This window comes from Phytophthora infestans, genomic scaffold, assembly GCF_000142945.1.
Source record: "Phytophthora infestans T30-4 supercont1.61 genomic scaffold, whole genome shotgun sequence".
Classification (NCBI taxonomy): domain Eukaryota; phylum Oomycota; class Peronosporomycetes; order Peronosporales; family Peronosporaceae; genus Phytophthora; species Phytophthora infestans.
In genome coordinates, this window is record NW_003303698.1 from 424933 (window position 1) to 444278 (window position 19346).

The window sequence follows — 19346 nt, forward strand, 5'->3', positions numbered from 1 at the left end:
TCTTCGCGCGCCGACTTCGGCTCAGCGTTCTTTGGACGAAGTGGAAGATTGTCGGTAGCGACGGTGTGGATCTCTTCCGCCGAGGCAGACTCGGTGATCAAGCAGACCTGCTCGATGTCTCCTGACTTCAGATCGCGCAGAAAATTCTTCCAGGAAAGACCCGGAAGGCGTGTGATGGAAGAAGCTTCGCGAGGTGGGCTCTCAATGTCAAGTGTGCGTGAGCGAACGACGCCTCCTTCCACGTGTTCCAGGACGTGTATGGACTCATTCACTGCGATATCGGCGGTGGGCTGACCACGTCGCCTAAGGCGGCGTCGCTTGGATTTCTTCTTGCGGCGTCTCGAACCGCTGCTCGAGGCAGAAGACTCGCTATCGCTGGACGAGGGATCACCCCCCTCTAGACACGGAGGGGCACCATCGACCGTGTCGGTAGTGCGCGGGAGCTCTCGATGCTCGACCGCGCCATCGACAGGCGAGAGCCCCTGCTCGATCGCCGTCGTAGCCGGTGGGAGCGTCAACTGCTCGACCACCGCTGTGGATGACGGGAGCTCCAACTGCTCGACCGCCGAATCGCGTTGCGGGAACCTCTGCTCAGCCGCTAGAGTGTTTTGCAGGAACCCATGCTCAACCGCCTTGTTGTGTTGCGGGAATCCATGCTCGACCGCCGTGTTGCGTGACGGGAACCCATGCTCGACCGCCGTGTTGCGTGACGGGAACTCATGCTCGACCGCCGTGTTGCGTGACGGGAACCCATGCTCGACCGTCGTGTTGCGTGACGGGAACTCATGCTCGACCGCCGTGTTGCGTGACGGGAACGCATGCTCGACCGCCTGCTCGGATTGCGGGAGCCCCTGCTCTACCGCCAAAGTGTTAACAACCTCGCTTCGCAGCGAGGGGTTTTCGCGCAACAGCGCTGTGCAAGACATACAGAGAGGGCCATCGCTCGCTCTCTGCTCAACCTGCATTGTGGACAACCGGTCCACGACCCTGACATGGGGCCAGTCCTTCTGGGCAACCAGGAGGTGTGTGAACACCTCACTCACATCGAAGCCAGAGCGGTATTAAACCGACCGAGCCAACCAGCCAATATCTGGTTGATATCGTGACAGCCACGGGATACCCAAGATGCAGTCGAACGCGTAGTTCATCTCAATCACGAGGAAGTCGTCGTTGCTGCGGAAGCCGTCGAATGTGTACGGCAACGTGATCTCGCGCCACGCAACGCGGCGTGGCTTTCCGTCAGCAAGTTTGACGACGACCTGACCTCGACCATTACGGACTGCGATCTCTCTTGGAAGCATCGATAAGCACGATTCGCGAAAGAAGTTATTCGACGCTCCTGAGTCCAGGAGTGCGCGAAGTGGTCGCCGGGCGCCGGCGACATGAAGACTGACGATGATCAGCCTCGAGTCGCCCGACGTGGTGGTGGCATTAAAAGTGTGCGTGGAGCACGGGAGTCTAGAAGGTTTGGGTAAGCCACCTGGGGACCCGGACCTCCGTTCCAGCCAGTAGGGCGCACCGCACCCTACTGGTCCTGACCGTGTGTTGACTGAGCGGCAGGTGAGACTTCGCGGTGTGCGCGAATACCGACGCTGGTGCGCGTTATCTCGCCGCGGGATGACCGATCTTCCCGACAGCGCAACTAGGTGAGCGGCCCATTAGGAGGGTCGGTTGGCCCCACATAGAGTCGACTGACGTGGATATTCGGACGTATAAATCGGGACAAACTTCATTGGATCCGGGGTTGATTCACCACTCGCCGTAGAACTCGGGCGCCGTTAGAAGCCGACAATATCGAATCTTCGCTTATGGGCAGACCCATCGCCTCCTCCGAAGGGGAAGGTTCCGCTCGGGTCAGGCAGTACCGCGTCATGCCTTCACGCATGCCGAATACGAATACATGGACCTGCGATGCTGTGTCAATCGGATTTGGCACGATGCATGACGCGAGGTGGCGAGTCTTTTGGACGTAGTCGCGCATAGTCATTTTACCTGACGAAGGGCGAAGAACTCGGCACGCACGCGGGACTCGTCTTGAGGGGGCTCGAACGCGAGCCTGAGATCTTTCTGGAGAGACTCCAGAGTGGGGAATGCGTCGTGATCAACGACAAGTTTACCGAGGGCCCATTCCTTGGCCTTCCCGGACAACCGGGACAATAACAAATTGACCTTTGACCCTTGCGCTTCGATCATTCTCGAAGCAATCGCGATGTCGACCTCGCGAAACCACCAGTTCAGCGGGAGGCGATTCGCTCCTTCACCGGAGTAGGTAGACGTCTCTAGCTTCACAACATCATTTTTCGAGGAACGCGCGGGAGTTGTTGCTCGCCGATTCGCATCGGCTAGCTCGCGTTCCATGAACTCTTGGGCTGCTTGGCGTTGTTGGTCGGACGTCGCTGAGCTCAGCAGCGACGCGATTACAGCCTCACCAGACACCGCCGCGAGGCGGTGAAGGGCTTCCCACTCGACCCGAGAGAGATCCAGGGTCGGCCCTGGCGTTTCAGACGTCCTGCCTTGGCTCATTGTCATGGGAGGGACTACAAAGTGCTACCAGGTGTAACGGGCCTGGGGTGTCCGTTACTTGCTTACACGTAGTGATGAGGAAGCGTACAAGTCCAGTGATACTCAAACCAAGTACTTAGTCTGAAGGAAAATCAACTCTGTTTTTTTATTTAGGTCCAGGGCAGCTTGCCCTGACCACTCAAATACACGTCAACTTCTTATTGGTTGATTATGGGTCTGGCTCCCCATATTTCAACCAATAAGGTGACGGCAGTTCAGCACACGCTACTCGTGTGTTGCTGCACCTACTTTTGTAATGCAAATCTACCTACTTATGTAATGGTGTGAACCACTACAAAGAACCTATAAAACTACCTACATATGTAACTTGGGAGAGCCCATTACAAACAGGCGGTTGCTAAAGACCAAGAAAGGGGAGAATTCGTCTCAGCTGGTTCCCAAGGAAGCTGATCCCTACCAGCGGAAGAACATCTGTACACACGGGTGGAGGAAACGCAAGTCGCGCAGTGAAGGTAGCCGGCCTCGCCAGCGCATCCGGTTGACAGATTGCCCCTTTCGCTTCGTCGTCCAATGGAATATGGCGAATGGTGCGTTGATGGTGAAAAATGGCTGTTTCACACAAAACCATCCTGTTTCACCAGCGGCATTTGCAACGTACCCTACGTCTCGAGGGCTTACCGACCCGATTGTGACCGCGCGTGTCGATGGGATGTTGGCGGTTGGTGCCAAAGGGCCCGCATTTATGATTACCTTCTGGAACATGACCAGAACGTAATTCAAGTCGACGTCGACAACCTAGTGCGGACTCAAGCGTCCTCCGCCAGTAACGCGGACGATAACGAGGGCACGGCTCTGGAAATAGCAGCGTTCGCTGCTGCGGATCCCGAAAACGTATCTACGATATCTGAGACAGATGCTGGTGAAACAGGGGTGATTTCTCTAGCCACGGCTCATATGCGCCGCATTTACGGAAGATTTAGCGAGGTCCTTTTGGTTGACTGCAGTCATAAGACCAACAGGTAGCTCATATTGTATATTATTGTATTGTACAGTATTAATCCTGTATTTAACATGACTTTTTCAATGATTTGTTTGTAGGTACAATTATCAACTTCTTACCTTCATGGGGATGAATGAATTTGGGGAGGGTGCTGTAGTGCAACAATCTCTGATTGAAGCCAACGGTGATTGGCACATGGAGAGAGCCATTGCTCACTGTAAGCGTTCTCATCCAACTCGCATTGAAAAGCTGAGGGTTATTGTCGTTGACAAGGAACTCAACGAAATCCGCGTTCTTAAAGAGCACTTCCCTGAGGCTCGAATAATTATCTGCCATTTTCACGTCATCAAATACTTGAAGGAAAAGCGATCCAAGCCAGAGTATGGTAAGATTTCGTCGGAAGATTCTTCGAATATCGACGCTGCGATTCATAAGATGGTTCACGCGCAGTATGAAGAGCAGTACAAGGAAGCCAATGAATCGCTACGTGGAATTGGCGCTCGAACAGGAATGGGTGGATTCTATGACTACTTTCAAAAGAACTGGGATGCTTCTCAAGAACGTTGGGTATCGTATTTACGTTCCAAGCTTCCGCATTTCAAGAACCACACTAACAACCGTCTGGAGAGCTTCTTCGGAAAGTTAAAGGATGCAGTGAACGGATCTATGAGCATGGCCATGTGCATCAAGGCCATTATAGCTTATGATCGCAGAGTGCAGAACGAGTACGAGTACCGGTTATCTCGAATTGATCGCTTCGTGACCTGCAACTATGATGAGTAGATGAAGAATGTGCTCCGCTTCACTACGCACTACGTTGCACAGCAAATTGAGCAGCAGTACGCGACGGCTGTTGAAAAAGCTGTTTTGTACAAATTCAGTTACGATTCTGAATATACCGGGGATATTCTAGTCAGTGGGAAGTTTTCTGAGCATCGATTGCGGATCTCTGACTGGAAATGTGACTGCGAGTTTTCTATTTTAATGCGTCTACCCTGCCGACATGCTATAGCTTACCGGAAGCACGTTGGGGTGTCTGGATCGGTCATTCCTTGGGGATGCATTGACGAAAGGTAAGTGTCATGAATTATCATGATAATAATACTGGATAATAATCCTGTACACATGAACGTTTAATTGTACGTTCAGATGGACAACTCCAAATCGCCCGCTGAAGCAGGTTAAGCAGTTTACATACGAGAAGTTCTCGTGTACCGGCTCAGGATCGACTCGAAAGAAGATGCGGACGCAGTCTGAACGGTACCGCGAAGCCGTGAGAGCAGCCCATCTCATTGCAAGTGAAATGGCGGATATTCAAGACGAAAAAGAGGTTGATGAAATGCTAAGCTTTGTGTTATCGCAGTGGAGAAACGCTCGTCAAGGAAGGATGAAAGAGGTTCCGGACGGTGGAAATGTAGCAGATGACCACACATCTGGAGACGAAGAAAAGGCAAATGAAGCTGCTGCTAGGCTCGAGTTCGATATCAGCTCGAGCGAAAATGAAGATGATCAACAGGCCTACAATCAAGTTATCATCCGCATGAATCCTAAAGCAAAGAAGGTCGGAGCACCGCGGAAAATGAAGAAGAAAACTGTCTCTGGAGAGAAAGAAGGACGGAAGTGGTTTGAGGCAGCAGAATATGGTCGAAAAATCGCAGGCGAAGAGACTTTAATCGATTTATTGAATTCTTTAGATCAGGACAAGCCAGAACTCACGAAAACGCAGAAGCGTCTATCAGGAGTGATTGTGAGGCACAGTGAGTTCGACAACAACAAGCCCAAGATGAAGATAAGCAAGAATCCTGTACTCGTCCAGGATCCGTTTTACCTCCTCCCGTCCAAGATTCTAGATGCATGTGTGAGAGTTCTACCGTTGTCGAACACGAAAGCCACTGCTATATCGCTGGATGGATCGCAACCTTATCAGACGCAAAGCGTTGAAGATAAGGCTACCCCGCAGTCTGTCGAAACGGTTCTCATAAAGGATGTGGGTCAGTTCTCAAGAAAACAGATTGAGACCTTCAAGCGTGTCCGTAATCTGAAGGAGCTCGTTGAATTGGGGCTGGATACGTACGAATGGATGATGCAGATTGGAATCCCTGCCCTACCAGCCGAACATAACGCACTAGCAAAGGAGATAGCAGAAAAGGTGAAGAGCACGTACCCGTTACAACAGATCCAAGGACTCCCAGGTGTCGCTGACTTCCAGTATTGTATGCTCTATCGCATTACACCACCATCATGGCTCTCAGATGCCTCCATCCGAGCATTGTGTCTGCGTCTCTGCCAAGATTACCCAGCGTGTCGCTTCGCCGGTTTTCAGTCTGCTGTCCCGAAAACGAAACGAGCGCGAAGTGCAGAGAAGAATATTTTGATCGATGCTGCCCGTGATTGTGTCCTGAAGCACGCCGAAGATGATGGCGTGGAGTCGGTGTTCGTTCCTTTGAACTTTGGTAACCTACATTGGTGTTGTGTTGTGGTCAAAGTGGCTGCTAAGAGGATTTTCTACTATGACCCGCTTAATCAAGCGTCGTATATGAACGCGTCAAAGGAAGTTGCCGTCACTTTGAAGATCGCAGGCCTCAATGACTTTGACGTCATTCCAATGAACAACCCCATCCAGTTCGACGGCTTCAGCTGCGGCGTCTTCGTTTGCTGGATGTTCATCCGCCAAATAACCTGTGTGCCCCCACAGGATATGAGCGACGCTTCGCTTCCAAGGCGCCGGTTCGAACTGTTGTGTTACCTGCTTACAGATCAACTACTTCCAGCGGAGGCTGCTGCAACTGCTTTGCCGGAGGAAAAAGCTCCTGTTCCAGGGAGTGTGGACAATGATATGGACGAAGAAGAGGTGGCCCCAACCCAAGTTGCTGAGAAGTGAGTGTCCTATGGTGGCTTTCAGTCTAACATTCAGTACACGCAGCGTTGCCGTAAGATTTGTGTTGAAATGCTATAAGTCTTCAAAACAGGATTTTTACATGGACTAAAACAAGTTTAATCCTCGCCAATGGGGTAATTATTGCAAGACAGTACTTCCACATGATTAAATCATGGCTAGAACCAGGATTAATCCTGCAAGGTAGACAGATACACGTTACAAATCTTTTCGCGTCCTCAACGAATCTTCTCAAACCTGCCGCGTCCTCGACGAGTCTTTCCCTAAATTAAATGCGATTTTACAAACAGGATTAATCCTGACCTAAATCATGCACGTTTCCATAATTATAATCCTGGCCTCCAACAGCCGCCAAGTTTTAATTATAACTAGAGAATAAATTAATCTAATCAGATCGCTTCAATGTATTATTCGGAAGGCCTGCTCATTACCTATTTTCATTTTTTTTCGAAAGTTATCTATTATAAGATGCCAAGTTTTGATATCCGCATTTTCTATCACTTGCTCACAGGCACAACACCTCTACTGTGTCTGGCGCAACAATTGCGATCTTATCGCCACATCTTGGAGGAATGAGGTCCACCGCTGTGGGTCTGCAAACGTCAATACCCAGCTTCGTCGGTGCATCTTTCATTGGGAGAACGAGCTTGCTGTCGGTGACCGATGCATCCACAATCGGTAACTTCGTTGAAGGTCGGAAGATGAGGTACAGCGCCACCTGGATAAACCCCAGTGTTGAGCATGCAGCACTGAGGAAGAGTATGAACATGTCGTTGGAGAATAGTCCTTCGATCGTCCAAATCAAATTGGAGGTGGCGCCTGCCAAGCACATTCCGAACGGGATTGAAGCCCCCGATCTTGTCTTCAGCACCGTCTTGATCGTCTCAAATGGCGCGACATACGGCAACAAGCAGGCAACTGTCATCATGTTGCCTGCAATTAGCTCAACTTGGCTAGTGGATTGCCCAGTCACCCCTGTCATACCCAGAACCACGTACACGGATCCGAGTACGTTTGCCATAAGTGCAATACCAATTACCTTCGTAGCGTATGTCCGTGCTTTTGTCCACCGGAAGTACACGCCGATATACACCGTTGAAATGATCGTACCAAAGACGTACGTGGAGAACAGAGGGAAGTAGCTCCCTGATGTCCAGCCATAAAGCATACTACACAACAGGGACTGATTAGTTTCTTTTTCCCGGCAAAAATAAGGAGGATGACTTACACCATGACGCAGTTGAGCCAGAGTCCAACAAGAGGAAAGAGAGACACGTCGCCTGTGTCGTGACGCTTGTGGATGTTGTAGAGAGATGGAGCAGAGCTGAGGATCATGACCACAGAGCAACTCGACGCCAATGCCTTCAGTACGGTAAGTCCAAGATTCATCTTGTCAGATCAGTCGAAATTGCCGATTCGAAAACTGGTCAAAGGGGGTGTCGCGGCCAAGTCCAAGCATCCTATTTGAAGCACTATCAAAAACAAGAACAGCACGTTATTTTAGCGATAGTCGAATCAAAGTGATTGGAAGTTGAGTCGACGGTTTGGCCTCGTCTATTGTCCAGTGTTAGAATCTGAAACGGCGCAAGCTGAGATAAAAAAAATCTTATCCATTCTAAAAAAACTGATCGATTCACTCTCACGACGTCACGGCGCACTGATTCAAGACCGGATTTTCAAAGATCAAGAGCTCGGAAGACCCGCCGACAGAGGCGCATTCCGTCACGAAGTCGCCCACTTCGGTCTTGCGAGTTTCCATGTACTGCACAAAGTCAGCGAGTGGGCAGGTGAGTCCCGGTCCACTCTGGCATCCAGGTAGTGGGACCACCTGTTCATTGATGTTAAAGCGTACGTAGCTCTCGCCGTTGCACTTGACGCGCTCCGTCACCATGCGCGACCCCATTGCAACTACACGAGACGAACGGAAGTTGCGCGTGGCATTGATGGCATCAGTCGGATACGTCTCGTCGTAGTTAAGTCCGAAGCCAGAATACAGGGCGTTTAGTTGCGTGTCCTGGCTGAAAGCCACGAAGATTCTCTGACAGTATGTCGTCTCCGTCTCGTTCAAGAGCTTCGTCACCGCCTCGGCGTATGGGAAGCCGACAGTTGGCGCCAACGCCACACCGTAGCCTGATCCGTAATAGTACCCCAGATCTTTGTGGTACCCGTAGTGCTCCCACTCATCGTCCGTAAAGATCTGACAGAATTCCACGTGGTCCTTGCCTAGGAAATTACGTTGATACATGCACAGATCCATGACCGTGAGTGCCACTCCGGTGGAAAACCCGAAGCCAGGCCAGAGCGACTCGAGACGCTCAGCCAGAGCGTCTTGCCAGCCTGTAGCTGTGGCAAACGCCGTCTGAGCCGAACTCTCGTCCCCTTCGAAGTTTGGACACGTGTCAATCGGAGTAAGTGTGTTGCCACCCAACGTCTCGTCGGTATTGTTTACTTCAACCAAGAGATTGCTGTCCCAACCTTTACCGTGGAAACCGTCGACGAAGCTCTGGGCTGTGCGAACCACGCGCTCTTTTGCGTTCGACCACACGGTTTCTTTGGCGTTGTACAAGTGGGCGTACGTGGTACGGAAAGTAAAGCCCACGTCGAAGGCTTCCTGTAGTCCAAGCGTCGTGATATTTTCCACCTCGATCTCCGGGTGTGGGATCAGATCGGTGAGGTTCCACGTTTTGAGGAACTTCAGCTCATCGGCCATTGAGTCTGACATGTTCGGCCAGCTTAGGTACTCCGTGACAGTCTCGGCGAAGCTCTTGAGGCCGTTGTAGCTCCCAGATGAAGGATATCGGGTACCGTGACGCATAACCTACAGCATAACGAGACGAATAAGCTACTTATGTTGTCTAATACAGGATAACTGGTAGCTTACCATGTGAACTTGGTCCACTACACAGGTGTCGCCAAGCGCGACTTGGTCGGCCGTAAGGTCGGTGGCGGCTTGGTGATAGAAGTTGAGCTGGCTCGAATGATCCGTCAGGTCGAAGCCATCGCTGTACGCTTGGGCAGAGTGCGCCAGCAGCAGTGCTGGCAGAAGAGCAGAGACGGTCTTCATCGTCGAGAAGGTAGCGATTCCACGGGATCACTTGGCGAGTTTAGAAATGAGCATGACACTGCCAAGGCCGTTCCGGAGTTGGGAAGACAGACTGTCCATGTGCCTATCGTCGTCCCGACATCTTGAGATTCCGCAGACACTTGCGGTCCGAATCTCATGGGTGGCCAAAGTCGGCACCTTTAAGCCAGATGGAAGGGCAGGAGTTGTCAAGTGATCAAAGCGGAAGCGCACTTCAGCACTTTCCGCCAAAGCGAATCTCGGAGGTACATGAACTTCATGATGAAGTGGCCAATACTACAGTTGTCCATGTCAGTTTTAGCCAATCATATGAGTCTCATCATTTGCAAATAAGGTTGCGCAACTTAAATTTGGGGACGGATGTCAACTTGACAAAACAGCCCTGTCATTTTCTCCTGTCTCAACAAAAAAAACGTGGTGACAGAGGCTTAGATCGATGGAATGTTTGAGCTTGGGTGTATGTCTACGTATGGAGAATAATTATTTCGGCGTGCAGTTTTATCATAGCTTGGAATCGCAACCCCGTTTTTAAACCACTGTCACCTAGGTTTTGCTTCTTGGCGTTAAGGAAGTCATGGCAACACTACAAGGATCTTGCGACGTCAATACACTCTAGAGCTTGTGGATCCCTTTCGTCATGAGCTAGTTAACATGGAAGTTGGGCGAGTCCTACAAGGACGTAATGGTTTCCTCCGAGAGCCGTTTGCCTTGGCATCACAGTATTCTAAACATCAACAACAGTGGTCACAAAACAAGTTACAGCGTGCTTCATACACTAGATCGACCCCTGTATGAGATAAGGAGGGCAACAGCAACAACTACTACTGAAATATTAGCCTCACGGTTGTAATCACAAGTTGACGTGGCAGGTTGAAGTGACCATCACTCCGATCTGGCGCTACCAAGCAATCGCTTTGATTCCCGCACTTGCCATTTCGCACCCAACGCCGCATTTCGCTTCACTTCAATAGAATTCATGCAGCTATCTTCGGTCACCGCGACCGCTAAAACCAAGCAACCACTGCTCATTGTTGAAGCGTGGTCCGGAGACGACGTGGCCTTAGAGATGGCCCAGCCCGAACGTGCCCTTATGGTTGCAGTGAAGGTTGTACTACGGGCTGCAACATGCCGCTTGTGGGGTTGGATTTATAGGCGTGGAGTTGCCACAACCCAAATCTGCCAAGAAGAGCTTCTTCCCATTGCTCAGCCAGCCGTGTTCCCACTGTCGATACAGCACATGGACTTCATCGCTAACAGCTTTGAAGACATCATGACGCAACAGCAACTGATGCATGCGGTACTCGAGGACCTCAGACGCAACCCAGGATGTCGCTGCGAGTCGAACTATCTGAGGCAAGTTGCAGTGCGTGTGGAGACCGTGACTCTCGTGCTAATAAAAGCGTACTTGCAGTGTTGTGGACGTCAACTCGCCGAGTGCACCAAAAGTCTAGCGCAAGGATAATGCAAGTGCGCGTACCAAACCAAGGTTAACTACTACTTAGCGTTTTAATGCAGAAGGAGTTACTATCTTAAAGTTGCCAAGTTAATTCATAAAAAAAATTGCCATGTTGAAGTGACATCGAAGCGACAATCACTCTGCATCTGGCGTCGACGCTCGCAACTCTCACTTTTGTTTCTGCAGTCTGTGAAGCACTCTTTAGCATGAAGCAGCTGTCTACCGCTCCCGTCACGTTGTCCGAAGGCCCGACGCCATCCGCAACTGCATTCGTTCTGAACAGCGCACAGAGCGCATTAGACTGGTGCATGCGCTCCGCGGTGGAGCTGGCTCCGTGGGAGCGAAGCGCTGTCAGCAAAGAAGAGTTGCTTCGGTCGTATTCGCAAGAGCAAGTGCAGCTCATCGCAGATAACATTCGCAACTTCAAGACGCAACAGGAACTCATAATGCGAACGCTGGAGGACATTCGGAAGGAGCTCAGGTGCATTCCGCACTGTCGCTGCGAGTCTGGGGCTCAGCAACAACCGGATTTTGCTAGTCAATAAGTGGCAATCATTGACGCGGGTCGTGAAAGCTTTATTTAGTAACAAGTATGCAGCATTTCATTTAAACTCGGTGTTTCCTACTCATGAACGGAAGTCAAACTGCGCTAACGTCTTTCATTCCAACATACTCCACACTTTTGGATGGGTGGAGGCCTTCGCGTTCTCTTTCTGTTTGAATTTCATCTGGATCGCTAGGGTTGTCAAGAATATTTTGTGTGTTTTCCGGTGGATACACGATGTACAGCAACACTTAGGAACTGCAAATCAGCACACCGATGGCATTGGGAACCATCACAAACATGTCATCATCAGCAATGGCGAACACGGTCCACACGGTGGAGTTAAGGAGGAAAATGGCGCTGATAATAATCGGTAACGTCGTTGCGTCCTTCGTTTGAATCACTTGCTTCATTGTCTCCAACGGCGAAGCAAATAGAACCAAGTTGACGATGTCACTCAAAACCCCGAGACCCTTCTCCACCGCGTCGTCCGACTGATTTGTCACCCCAGTCGTCCCTAGGATGTAGTAAATTGTATAGATAACCAACACTGCCAACGTGATCAGATAAACCTTGTGGATGTGGGGTCGGTCCTTACTAAAGCGGTAGTAGATGGCTCCAAAGACGACGGAGGTGAACATACCGAAGCAGCTGATGGCAAAGAGCGGCAAGATGTTGTCGACGAGGTAGGCGTACAGGACCCAGACGTAGCAGTTGCAGAAGATCATGACTACGGGCAGGATGGAGGATGGTCCAGTTGTATTGGTCTTGTAGATCCTCCAGAAGTCTGAGGCTGGGGACAGAGCGACGAGAACCGCTGTAATGGTGGAGATCACTCGGATGACATCGAGGAAGGTTGTCATGGGAAACGTAGTGGAGTGGGGTGATTTATGTATACGACCTGATGAATACTCACCAAAATTGAAAGTGCACACGATAGTCTTGGCAGCCGAGGCACAAGTCGCTGTGTTGGATGTTCAAGGTAGCCATTGACGCGTGGTGCACCGTGGGCGGCCTCATATCTCGTTAGAGGGCTCGGCACACCACGCGATCAATTGATGACTTTTTGCCAGTTACGTCAACGCGTAGTTTGGTATATGTACTGAACTGTGTCGTATCATGCCGTGGCATTGCCACCCAACTGTCGTGATTGAACGCTTTTCATGCACGACCGCTATTATTTTTTTAGCAGTGTTATTCTACCATACTGCGCTTTGTACCATGAGACAGCTTATACACGCTGCAAACATCGAATTTAGGCTTAAATGAAAGGCTCGTGTTAGAGTCACTAACCAGTTTGCATAGCCGGTCCGTTGATCACCAACCAAGATGACCAATCACCACTAACCGGTTAGTTTTTCGTTAGTGGTTCGTAATTTAATCCTGCTAAGTACGTATTAAAAACCTTAGGTACGAAATAAAAATATTAAGTACGATCTGATTTCTCTACGAATGAGCTGATTGTAGAGATTTTAGTGTGACGTTGTACGAATGTTGACTGAGTGTGGAGGCGACTTAGCGAAATTTGGGTCTGCCATCGCTCATGAAATCCAAAGCAGCCGTGGCCACAAAGCGCAACTATGGGTATTCTGCAATCTATTGTTATTTTAGTCCTGTCAAGTATGCCTGTCGTCGGCGGCTTTCGTCTCAACGTGGGATCGGGTTACGCAGATTCAGAGTGCCATGACTTAGCGTTTCGCGATTCCGGATCAACAAAGTAAAACGGCAATGTATTTTGTGCAGTTATGAATCGCTCATGGTTACCCCAGGGTTTCTGCAGAACACTCCCTTGCTAGACAGAAAAAAATAGCGAAAGCGTAGATACTCGACTTGTTCGCTGGAAACCTTGGGAACTAAGATACCCCGCACAGCACACTCAAAGAACAAGAGAGTTAAGGGACCGCAACTATTTATATCTTCTTGTCGTGGGGCGCGTTGATGAATCGGATCAAGGGTCTCAGTGTATCCTCCAAAATACTTGTCCAAAATTTTGCTGAATTTCCTTGTAGTTTGTCATTGTCTGCGACCGGGTCAAATATCGTTGCTCTCCTCTTCTCGTAATCCAGGACAACACCAGCCCAGTGCGATTCCAGATACATAGGAATGAGAAACTAACCGGTTGGTAGTCTGACATGGCGAGTTGGCAATTAACCTTGTTGCTTCATGGATTCGTTCATGCACTCTCGCATACAATGGATTCACCCCTCATATACGACTTCTTCCGCTTTTGTCTTGGTCTTGATCGATAAGATGGCTGATAACAATTTTTGAAGCACGAGTCATCCAGCCACTTAGATCTCCCGAAAAAATGCTAGTTCCTGTACTTCCTCTTGTTCCGAACCGTGTACTGACCAACTTTTGTTACCCTGATCGTTCCTATACCTGCTGCGCAAGTTTTTCAAATCATCGGGTGGTGGCAGTTGTTTTAGCGGGGCTAGGAAGCAAAATTTCCAGTTGAGCTTTGAAACTCTGATCCATTCTGCAAGATCATGAACAGCAACCAGCTTCGGATATTCATCATGCCGCATGAGCATCGCTTTCAGATCTTCCTCCGCAAAAGTACCCATCTTCGAAATAGATACCCCCATTCTGCCCGCATGATGATCGCTTGGCAACGACTTTCGGTAGATCTTGATTCCTGCCATACACTTAGCAACATAATTCTTCGGGAAGCCAATCGTGACTTTGCGATGAACCTTCTGCTTTCTCGCGAGGAGCACGATCGAAGTCGCCTTCCAAGTCGGTGGGTCTTCTGGCGTGATGCTGTTCAGGACTGGTGAAGCATCTGCCACGTTGCCGTTGTGCTCTGGCGTCTTCCGAACAAGCGATAAGTCCTTTACAGGGACGAGTCTTCCTTGAACTAGTTCGTTTGCCTCGGCGCTTGACTCACGCATAAGAAGTCGTTTAGCTTCACGTACTTGTTTTCGACGCACCTTTGGCCTTCCCTTGCTTTTCACTGCCTTGCTGACGATAAATTTTCCTGTAAGTACTTCACTGCTGGAGCTATCTCTGCTGCTCGCATCATCGCTTTCATCCGTTGCTGTTGTACGCCGCTTACGAAGGACCAATTGGTTGGGAAATTTTACCAACTGGTTGTCATCTTTCACTAACTCGTTGGGGTCTTTCACTTACTGATTGGGATTGGAATCAGACTCGCTCAAAGATGACTGGTGTTTCTCCAACTGGTTGGGGTCCTTAACCAACTGGTTGGGGTCCTTAACCAACTGGTTGGGGTCTTTAACCAACTGGCTGGGGTCTTTTACTAACTGGTTGGGGTCTTTTACTAACTGGTTGGGGTCTTTTACTAACTGGTTGGGGTCTTTTACTAACTGGTTGGGGTCCGTATTAGACTCGCCCCTCGAACCCGAATCCGAGTTAGTCCTCGCACAGAGATCTTCTTTGGGTTTCGCTACTGCCTTGGTGGCGAGGTCGCGCTTCTTCTTCGCTCTGACGGGACCTTTATTGGTCAGGTGGTGCTTCTTCTTCGCTTTGACGACGGCTTTGGTGGCGAGGTTGCGATTCATGTCAGCAATTAACTCAGCACCTTCCACATCGACTGGCTTGGCGACACACCGAATGGCTTCAATACTACCATCTCCAACAATTTCACCGGCATCCGAACCATCAACACTATCCAACTCCAATACACGATCGCTGTTTTCTGATGCTTGTGTCGCCCTTCGTGTTGATGGACACTTAGAATCGTCGAGTCTGAGTCGACCCATTTCACTATAGATCATCCGATAAGTGAAGTCTGTCCATTTCACCAGCTTGACAATTCAACTTCGCAGGTAAATTTTGATCAGATTCCGAAATGTTCGGTACATAGCCCTGCTTAACATATTCTCCAAACTCTCGCAACGCTTCAGCCATCTTTAGGTAAGTGGGAGTTCCTTGGGAGCACATCGCCTCCACGACACTGCCAGCAATATCCATGCCAGTCTTTCACTTCGTGGACCCATTCAAAACTGCATGTTCCACAGACCTCATATGCGAAGTTTGTAATCGAAGTGCAGCACAAGAAATATCATCGCCTGACTCATCTTCTTCGGGCCGGTTTGCTTCGGACTGTAACAACCATCGTGTATGAATATAGTTCACAGGGATCACCTTCTTTTTGTCCATCGATGACCGTACAAACATTGCGTGATGGCACGGAAGCAACATAGCTCGCATGAAAAAGCAGGAGCATGTATATGTCTGCATGCAAAACACAAAGTATCATGAGACAACATCTACTAACCAAAAATATGCTACCACGCTGACTTACCAAAACATCAGCAGTATATTCACAATCGGTTGTGAGCGACTTCAGACGGGCGATTGAATGTTGCAGCCACTTACCTCCGTACGAAGCACTGCCACTCTTGAACAGCTCGTATTCCTTTCTAACCAACTCAAACGCGTGTGGGCTCACCAATGCTGACAACCGAAGCAGCATCTCATCTGCGCCATGATAATGTCGTGAGCCTAGAACATTAAAACGCGACGCATACTCCAATTCCGCTGTAGACTGAAGAAAAAACAGCGTTTCCACGCATTCGTCCAGCTCCATCTCTGGTCGCAGAATCGCTTTTAGCGCCCCCCACGCTGACTCAAGTCTGCATCATAGCAACAAGCGAGCGATTAGTCTAATAGCAAAAGCATCACGGCGAATGTACAACATTCTTACCGGTTGTTGGTATGATTGCCAAGATGAGCGACATCACCACGCTCGTATATGCTCCACATTTCTTTACAGGAATGCCAGTTTCGAACGAAATATTGGAGCAGAGGGTGCTTCGGCTCAGGTAGCTCTGGTAGCTCTCCTACTTCATCGAATCCGTCCAAAATGTAGTACATGTACCTGAAGCCGCGATCATACTCCTCTTTAGTTCGAGCCTTCACCATCATGTCGAGCGAGTCTTCGACTCGATCCACACCCACGCCATGGCGGCCGCCGTAGATAGCGTTCGACATCTCAGCACGAAGATATTTCTTCAGATGAAAAGGGCAAATCAATACACGAGCTAACGGGAATTTCTTTTGTAGAAGCGTGATCTCTCCGAATTCCTTGTCGACCATGAAGGCGCGAATCTGGTCCCACGAAGGAATATTTTCCTTGAATGCATTGATAGCATCCTTCATGCACGCATGACACTCGTTTTCGACCAATGCATGTTGAACATATTGACCCTATCATGAAAGAACCACGACGCAAGATGTGTTAATCACTAACCAAAGCATAGCAATTGTTATAGTCACTAATGAGTCCCCAACTACACCAACTGATCACTAACCATTTGGCAAAGTCACGAATTGATCACCAACTAATCGGGACAGAATGCAGTACTTACGTGGCCAAAGGTATCTTCGATCATGAAGCTGAAGAGCTTGTACTTCGCAGCTTTGGTTCCGTGGGTCGAATCCAGCAGCACCACTTCCGGAAAAGCGTCAAAGAATCGTCCCATTTGCCGTGTCTGCATTGTAATTGTCTGCGTTGTCTTCCTAAAGATGGAGGCAGTGTTCCCCCGAACAGAGCAAAATTTCCGCAGCACCGCCACAAGCCTGTCTATAACCGTGGTAGCGCCACGACGTTTTGCCTTTAACCTGCGGACCAAATTGTGCACGTCCCGGGGCGTCACCCCTTTGCCTGTCCAACTCATGTCATTAGAACCACTGACAGCAAGATAAAGATATGCACTTCGCTAATCAAACGTGTTGTTTCCTGGAGATACTTGAGAATCTTTTTGGGCTTGGAGCCCGCTTTGACAAGCTCGTCGACGAAGTCCAGAATGCCGGGTTCTGTTACACGCCGAGTTGCCAAGTAGTTTTAGTAGACCTCACGCCGAAGTCTGTGGTTGTGTGTTCTGTTGTGTGTGCTCACATGCACCCGCCACGTGCCAGTTGTTGGGCAAAGCGTGACGGTCGCGGAAAGGTTGACGCCACAATTTGTGCTGTGGTGGATGTGCCCAGTCCGCTGTCCCTCCCCGCGAGGATTCTTCTCCCATCCATGCGTGCATACCAGCTTCTTATAGTAATCGCCAAACGCGTCCGGGATCAACTCCCTTTCCTTCCACCTTTTCTTCTTCTTGATCTTTTCGTTTCTCGCCGACGCCTTCATGCACGATCGAATTCGATAGGGCTGGGCAGTACGTGCTTCATACTCTCTCAGGTTCGCGAAAAACTCGTCCCACGTGTCGTGCCACTTTGCAAAACGTGGCGCGATTTCTTGGATCTCCTGCTCGTCGCTGTCGGATGAATCGACAGCAAAAATGGCCCCGCTAGCCCCACCTTCTTGTTCCTTTTCCGATTCTGAGTCGCTCATCATTTCTGCCGGTGTGTATTCAAGTTAGAAACACAATACAGGGGTCAGTGGGTCACAGCAGAGATAGTACCTGTCGGCGCCGCGCAGAAGCGTTCCGGAGTGAGAGGAGGAGGGGGGGAGGGGCTCAAGGGGGAGGCAGGATTTCGAAATGAAAGGCTGAGCAGACGCGCGCAATTTTAGAGAAACGAAAGTAGAGATTTCCGTATTTTACCGGAAAATAAAATACGAAGCCCAAGTGGAGGTAATTTCATCGTGTCCTGTCTCTACATTTTTGGTTAGGGACTGTAGCTACTCCCTAAATGAAATGACATTTGGTGAAAGTTAAACGAAAATATTGATTCCACCCTTAATCAAATTGACTTATTTTTGTCAAATGACGTCAATTAATACTAAGTAATGATTAAAAACAATGGTACTTCGACTGTAAGCCGAAATCAGCCTCTAAAAGGGTCGCAATATAATATTGGAGGTTCCTCGAGATATGGATGTCACCTCGGACAGATCCGATTATTGTATATATATAATAAATCGATCCACTTTTTATTTGAAGTCAAGAATTTAGACATTTTAATTGAGGTTAAATACCATAATATGAGATTTAGCCTTTTTGAATACATATAATGTATCGTTACGCTCGTTTAACAAACCCACAATAAGCTCAAATTCAAACAAAGAAAATATCAATTTGGTTTGCAGGTGTCTAAACAGTACTTCGAAGTAGAAGCCGTTATCATGCATCGCACATAACGAGTCTGAGCACTAGAATTTCATCCGCGCGATTTATATCTTTTGATTGCGTGGCAGGAGCTAAAATCTTTGATGGCGTGGCGATCAGGCACAATATCATGCCTAAATACGCGATCCTGCCTAGTGCGTGACCTAGCTGCGCCGCACTCAACCATCACACTTGGTTGGATCCTGCGCACGCAGACTTGCTTCCCACACGGCTAAGATGATAGTCCAGCGGTCACTCATAGAGCTTGCGTCTTTGAGCAAAAGTCTTGTTTGAGACAAATCACTTCGCCATGCAGCAGTCCTAGTTCAAGACAAGGTGACGGCGCGGCATAGCAATCGATGTTGCAGTGTGTAGTGTCGCTACCGATGGAAATGTAAAAGTGATATATATTGACTCGTTCCTAGCTCGTACTAGGTGGTCTCCTATGTATGCTTTTAGAGTTTGGTGGACCGTTATCCGCAGTGGTATAACGGTCCATGGTTGCTGCAGGTACGCGGTTGGATAACGTTCCACATTCCGTGCTTACACCTTGCAGTTGATTCTCAATTTCTTTAGTAACGTGTTGGTGTTGGTGAGTTCAACCTCATCAACACCTACGCGTTGTTGTTCAGCAACAACACTTCCCCCTCCAAAAGCTTCAAATGTAAAGATGCTGTAGGCGCCAGGTTTGCTGGATCGTATCAAGTGCGGCCTAGTTGATCCGTAGCGCCTTTCTGAGTTCCTTAACCGCTGGAAGCATTCCGTGAGATTGAACGAAAGCTTTAACCGCTGCAGGTACATCCTGCATCAGTGTGGCAGCCGG

At 49.4% G+C, this 19346-nt stretch overlaps 3 protein-coding genes across 3 annotated transcripts; 1 reads left to right on the top strand and 2 right to left on the bottom strand.

Moving 5' to 3' along the window:
* Positions 1–8058: 8058 nt before the first annotated feature.
* On the bottom strand, positions 8059–9483 carry PITG_17872 (uncharacterized protein; the record flags this gene model as incomplete). The annotated part of the gene is made up of 2 exons (XM_002896365.1): positions 8059–9237; positions 9301–9483. 2 exons carry the CDS (start codon positions 9481–9483, stop codon positions 8059–8061), a joined length of 1362 nt encoding a protein of 453 aa, XP_002896411.1.
* Positions 9484–10477: 994 nt separating this feature from the next.
* PITG_17873 (uncharacterized protein) lies at positions 10478–11568 on the top strand (the record flags this gene model as incomplete). The annotated part of the gene is made up of 2 exons (XM_002896366.1): positions 10478–10640; positions 11144–11568. 2 exons carry the CDS (start codon positions 10478–10480, stop codon positions 11500–11502), a joined length of 522 nt encoding a protein of 173 aa, XP_002896412.1.
* Positions 11569–11752: 184 nt separating this feature from the next.
* On the bottom strand, positions 11753–12364 carry PITG_17874 (MtN3-like protein; the record flags this gene model as incomplete). Its single annotated transcript, XM_002896367.1, has 1 exon — positions 11753–12364. The coding sequence occupies one exon, from the start codon at positions 12362–12364 to the stop codon at positions 11753–11755; it is 612 nt and encodes a 203-aa protein (XP_002896413.1).
* Positions 12365–19346: the final 6982 nt, after the last annotated feature.